General features: G+C 37.1%; 1 protein-coding gene across 1 annotated transcript in view; it reads left to right on the top strand.

Moving 5' to 3' along the window:
* The first annotated feature begins 1,165 nt into the window (after positions 1 to 1,165).
* Positions 1,166 to 6,000, top strand: part of LOC126428458 (phosphoserine aminotransferase) — a 111,823-nt gene continuing 106,988 nt past the window's right edge. The window contains exon 1 of the mRNA XM_050090392.1: positions 1,166 to 1,288. Coding sequence (XP_049946349.1) covers positions 1,181 to 1,288 — 108 coding nt within the window. The 5' untranslated portion in view covers positions 1,166 to 1,180. The remainder of the gene's footprint in view (positions 1,289 to 6,000) is intronic.

Here is a 6,000-nt window from a genome sequence, read left to right as displayed (position 1 = left end):
GACTTCTTGTAATGTTTTGGTGTTGGGACATATCCCTACATTTGTAGATGGTAATTTATAAACACCCTGTATCTTTACTGTGACATTGCTCCTTTTACAAGACCCGTTCAATAAGATTCCAGAACATAGTCCACAAGATTTTTTCTGTTCTTACCTTTCACTTATTGTACATGATCTCCTTTCAAAATACTCTCCTCTACCACTGATACACTGCTCCCAGTGCCATTTCCACTTCTGGAAGCAGTCTTGGTACACCTCTTGCCGCATCGCATGAAGCGCTTTCTGCAAATTTTCTTTTGTCTCATCTACCATTGCAAATCTTTGTCTTTGCAATCGGAATTTCAAGTTTGGAAATAAAAAAACTTCCCAGGTGCCAGGTCTGGGGAGTACGGAGGATGAGGCAGCACAGTGATTTGGTTTTTGTGCAATAGTCATGCATGGTGTGGGACAAACTTGGCGGCAACACAACGCTTTCCAAGATGCTGTGTTAGGATTTCATGACATGATCCAACTGTAATGTTATGTTCTTCTGCAATCTCTCAGACAGTCAGTCTTTGATCGGCATGTACAATTTCGTTGATGTTCCTGATACGAGCATCGTTCAATGGCGTACTGAACAAGAGTCATCTTTAACTTCCATCCGGCCATTTTTAAACCATGTGAACCACTTGTAACACTAAGTACGGCTTCAGCACTCATCATCGTAGGCTTCCTGCATCATTTGGTGTGTCTCCGTAAAGATTTTCTTGAGTTTCACACAAAATTTAATGCAGACTTGTTGCTCCTCTGAGTCTACCATCTCGAAACTTGCAAACTGTGCAACACAATGTTTTACTCAACACAGTACTGAAAATAACTAACAGACATACAACTATGAAACTTCCAGCAGTTACACATTAAACACAGACGTGTGCAGGGATGCCAACTGCTTTTCGCTCCAACACAGCATTGGTGTGAAATTATGAATGTTCTGGAATTTTCTGAACACATTTTGTATTTCTCAGATTTTTTAAGCACTTCATTGGTGAAAGGATGTAATTCATATATTTTGGGAGGTGCTAAGTGCCATATTTTCTGTTGTAGATAAAATCACTTCTAAAAATAATTTACACATACTGTATAGATGTTTCTATTGGAATTACTGTTTTTATTTTCAGACTTCCTACAGTGGAAAGGAGAGATGCAAGATGAAGAAAATGTCTTCTTCACGAAGTCATCAGGTGGAAAGAATTGTTATGTATGCCACTACTTAGGAGTTGCTGACACAAAAGACAAAACAGGCCAAAGGGTAAGAGACTTGTTAATCAAAATGGCTCTACCTGTCCTGTATCTTTAAAAGCTACTATTGTGTCATCAGGCAAGGTTAATGTAAATTTCTGTACAGCACATGCAGATAGCACGTAGGTAGCATGTGCATGATTGAGCAATGCACGCTGATGCAATGCAGCGATGTCTTCCACATACTGCAGTCTTAAAGAAAGTGAGAGAGTGAGTGTGTTTGTGATGATGGATACACATTTTGGACCGTTTGGACATATAGATAACATAAGAAGAGAGCATAAACTTGAGAAGTCATAGGAATATGTAGATGATGCTAACAGTGTGAGACTGTGGCAGTATCTGCAAGATAGTCTTATCACCAATTCTTCGGTTGCATATTACAAAGTGCAGGGTAAGAGGATGACAGAGAGAGTAACAAATTATCATAACACACCTTCATGTCAATAATAACCCCACACCCTTACAAATGACAAAAAATTCTGTGGTAAAAAGGTTTTGATTGATACCATATATGGTAAAAATAAATATTGGTTTGACCTAGCAATATGGTTAAGAGTTGATGGATTTTTTATCAGTTGCCCAATGGTTTTCTGCATGAATATCGACACTCAATGAAAGTTAATCTGCATCCTGTGACACCTGTGGGCTGAAGATGACACAGCGGCCGGTTGGTACTGTTGGGTCTTCATGGCCTGTTCGGTCAGAGTTTAGTTTAGTTTTATTTGAGCAGGTTAAAAATATACAGGGAAAATCAGAACTGATGTAAGATACATCTTTTAATAGTTCTGCCTGTTGACATTAACTGTATTATGTGCATTCATTTAATTGGTCATTTTGCTGTAGATGTCCATTTAGTATTGTAATGCACGCAATGAATTGGTGGGCGAAGGTAAACATAGCATATTGTTTAACTGGCATGTGGACTGGGCATGGTGACAGAACATAAATACAAAAGGAAATGAGGATTTATTCCTGTGAAGTGATGTGTAAGAAGCTGTTAAAATCAGTAGTGAGGTTAGAATTTTCCTAGTTAAAACTGTAATCTGTTCGCCTTTACTAAGAGAACTCAGCATTCATGATAGCTTTGATGTTTTTGGTTAGTACAAAAATGCATTGCACTCAGCATGTCATACCAAAGAAGTAATAAAACATCTGAGTGATTTATCAAGTGGCATTCAGCATTTATCATGGCAGAGGATACATCCTGTTGTACCTATTATTAAGGTTTCATCCCGTTCCATTCATGTATGGAGTGTGTGAATATGGACTGTTTGAATGCCTCTGTATGAGTAGTAATTATTCTAATCCTATCCTCAGAATCCCTATGTGAGCGATACATAGGGGATTACAGTATATTCCTAGATTAATAATTAAAGCCGGTTCTTGAAACTTTGTTAACAGACTGTCTCAGGATAGTTTAGGTCTATCTTGTGGAGTCTTCCCATTCAGTTCATTCAGTACTCTGTGACACTCTCCTGTGCATTAAACAAACCTGTGGCCATTCATCTTGCCTTCTCTGTATAGTTCAATATCCTCTGTTAGTCCTATCTGGTATGAGAGCAATATTCTAGAACCAGTCCCACAAGTGATTTATAAGTAATCTCCTTTCTAGACTGATTGCACTTCCCCTTTATTCTACCATTAAACCAAAATCTACCACATGCTTTTACCCATTACTGAATCTATGTGATATTTCCATTTCATATCCCTACAAAGTGGGACAGGCAGCTATTTGTATGAGTTGTCCGACTCCATCAATGACTCATTGATATTATAGTCATAGGATAATTTGTTTTGTCATTTTCTAAAGTGCAAAGTTTTACATTTCTGAACATTTAGAGCAAGTTGCCAATCTCTGCACCACTTTGAAATCTTTTCAAGATCTGACTGAATATTTATGCAGTTTCTTTCAGATAGTACTTCCATTATAGGTAACTGCACCATCTGCAAAAAGCCTCATTTTTAATATTAATGTTGTCTGCAAGGTCATTAATACATAACATGAACAGCAAGGGTCCTGACACACTTCCCTGGTGCACTTCTGAAGTTACTTCTACATCTGATGATGAACCTCCAGCCAAGATAATATGCTGCATCCTCCCTACCAAAAAGCCCTCAATCCAGTCACAAATTTCACTTAATACCACATATGATCGTACTTTTGACCATAAGTGTAGGAGCAGTACTGAGTCAAATGCTTTTTGGAAATAAAGAAATACTGCATCTACCTCATTGCCTTGATCCAAAGCTTTCATGTGCGAAAAGTGCAAATTTGTTTTCACGTGATTGATGTTTTTGAAATCCATGCTGATTGGCATTGAGGAGGGCATGTAAATATGTAAATCAACTGCTGTAAATAATTTTCTGAAAACTTACTGCAGTTGTAAGAATTTATTTGTGATTATGAATTGCTTCCTATGCCAGCAACCGCCTCTCTTTGCTCCTATAGTGATGTCACTGTGGCAGCCAGTCACAGCCTGCTTCTCCTCTGGTACAACCTTCCTTTTAATAACATTGGCACTGAGTGTCAGAATGGTATATATTATGACCATCACAAATGACCAGACGATACGTTTAACTTCAAGTATCTGTCAGATTACTTGCTAGTGTGCAACTTTGCAGCCTATTGCTGCTAAAACTCTTGTATCAGATGTTATTCACTAGATGATTTATATCCATTGAAATCATTAATAGGCCTATCACATGTTCTCGGGTTACTCCTGAGATTGTTTTTACATATTTTTATTTTTGTTCTATTAGCAATGACGTGTTGAATTCAGTCTGCAAGAAAATCCTGAATCCCTTGCCAAATCTTTTCTAATACTTGGTAAGCTTGTATTTTGTTCATGAAATGGCATTGCTGAACTGTACTGAATGCTTTCTTGAAGTCAAGAAACACAGCATCAACATGGATGCCATTGTCTGTGGCCCCCTGGTGCTCATAAACACAGCAAGGTGTATTTTACAAGATCTCTTTTTGCAGAATACAAATTGCTTTTTAAAGAGGATAGCATTGGTCCTCAAAAGCAACATAGTATGTGGACATAAAACTTGTTTCATAATTCTAGATCAGATTGACATCAGAGATATAAGACTATATGTCCTATGATCCTTACAGAAAATAGGAATTACTTGTGCTTTTTTCCCAACGGATTGGCATTCCTCACTCTTACAACGACCTATGATGAAACTGGTACTAGAAGGGGAGAAGGTTCTAATGCATAATCTTCGTAGAATCTCAAAGATTTCTATTTCAGATACTTTTCCACTATAAGGTGATTTTCGTTTATGTATTCTGCGATCACTTATTGCAATGCCTGCCATTTTGGTGTTAGTGTGATTGTTCAAAGGAGGAACCTTATTACATTCATCCACTATAAAAGTTTTGGAAGACAAAATTCGGCATTTTTTTCCTTCTCTCTGTTAATTATTTATTTATTTTTGTTGCAGTATTATCACTGAGCATCTGAATGATTTCATTCCATTTACTGGCTTCTTGTGAGACCAAAATGCAACACTAAACAATTTTCTCTGGTGAAGTTTTAATGACTTTTGTCACATGAGAAATAGGACTAACTGTTGTTGTTACATCTTATCTGAAGATGCACTGGCCTACATATTTATGTACTGTGTATGATTAGAGATCAGATGGTACCAGATTTTCTTAGGTGCCCATGCACAACATTGAGACAATAAAGCTGTAGCAATTAGGTTGTAGATATTTAAATGAGTTCACGTTATTCCTTTTTGGTTAAGAGTGTCTGAGGATGGTGGTAATGTGCTGCCAAAACTATATGTGTGATAGAATAAAGACATTTCAAGATACAGCTGCGGTGGTACTTTTTCTCATATAGAACTAACTGATTCAAGGGGAAGGTCACATACAGGGCTGACATGGTCTCTACATGACATCTCCAAATTAAGAGATATGTGGAAGAGGATATGTGAAGATGTTGTCATTAGTAATTTATCATTTGAACAATATAATAAGTGATTACGCAATTAAATGTCAGTTTGGTTTCCAGAAAGGTTTTTCAACAGAAAATGCCATATATGCTTTCACCAGTCAAATTTTGAATGATCTGAATAACCGAACACCTCCCATTGGGATTTTTTGTGATCTCTCAAAGGCTTTTGATTGTGTAAATCATGAAATTCTGCTAGACAAGCTCAAGTATTGTGGCATGAGTGGGACAGTGCACAAATGGTTTAATTCGTACCTAACTGGAAGAGTACAGAAAGTTGAAATAAGTAGTTCTCGTAACATGCAAAGATCAGCACATTCCTCAAACTGGGGAACTATCAAGAATGGGGTTCCACAAGGGTCAGTCTTGGGTCCTTTGTTGTTCTTATTATATATTAATGACTTGCCATTCTATATTCATGAAGAGGCAAAGTTAGTTCTCTTTGCTGATGATACAAGTATAGTAATCACACCTGAGAAACAAGAATTAACTGATGAAATTGTCAATACTGTCTTTCAGAAAATTACTAAGTGGTTCCTTGTAAACGGACTCTCACTGAATTTTGATAAGACACAGTACATACAGTTCCGTACAGTGAATGGTATGACGCCATTAATAAATATAGACCTTAATCAGAAGCATATAGCTAAGGTAGAATATTCCAAATTTTTAGGTATGTCCATTGATGAGAGATTAAATTGGAAGAAACACATTGATGATCTGCTGAAACGTTTGAGTTCAGCTACTTATGCAA

This window comes from Schistocerca serialis, chromosome 12 (assembly GCF_023864345.2).
Source record: "Schistocerca serialis cubense isolate TAMUIC-IGC-003099 chromosome 12, iqSchSeri2.2, whole genome shotgun sequence".
NCBI lineage: Eukaryota > Metazoa > Arthropoda > Insecta > Orthoptera > Acrididae > Schistocerca > Schistocerca serialis.
Note: the sequence above shows the minus strand (reverse complement) of the source record. Positions and strands in the feature narration are given on the sequence as shown.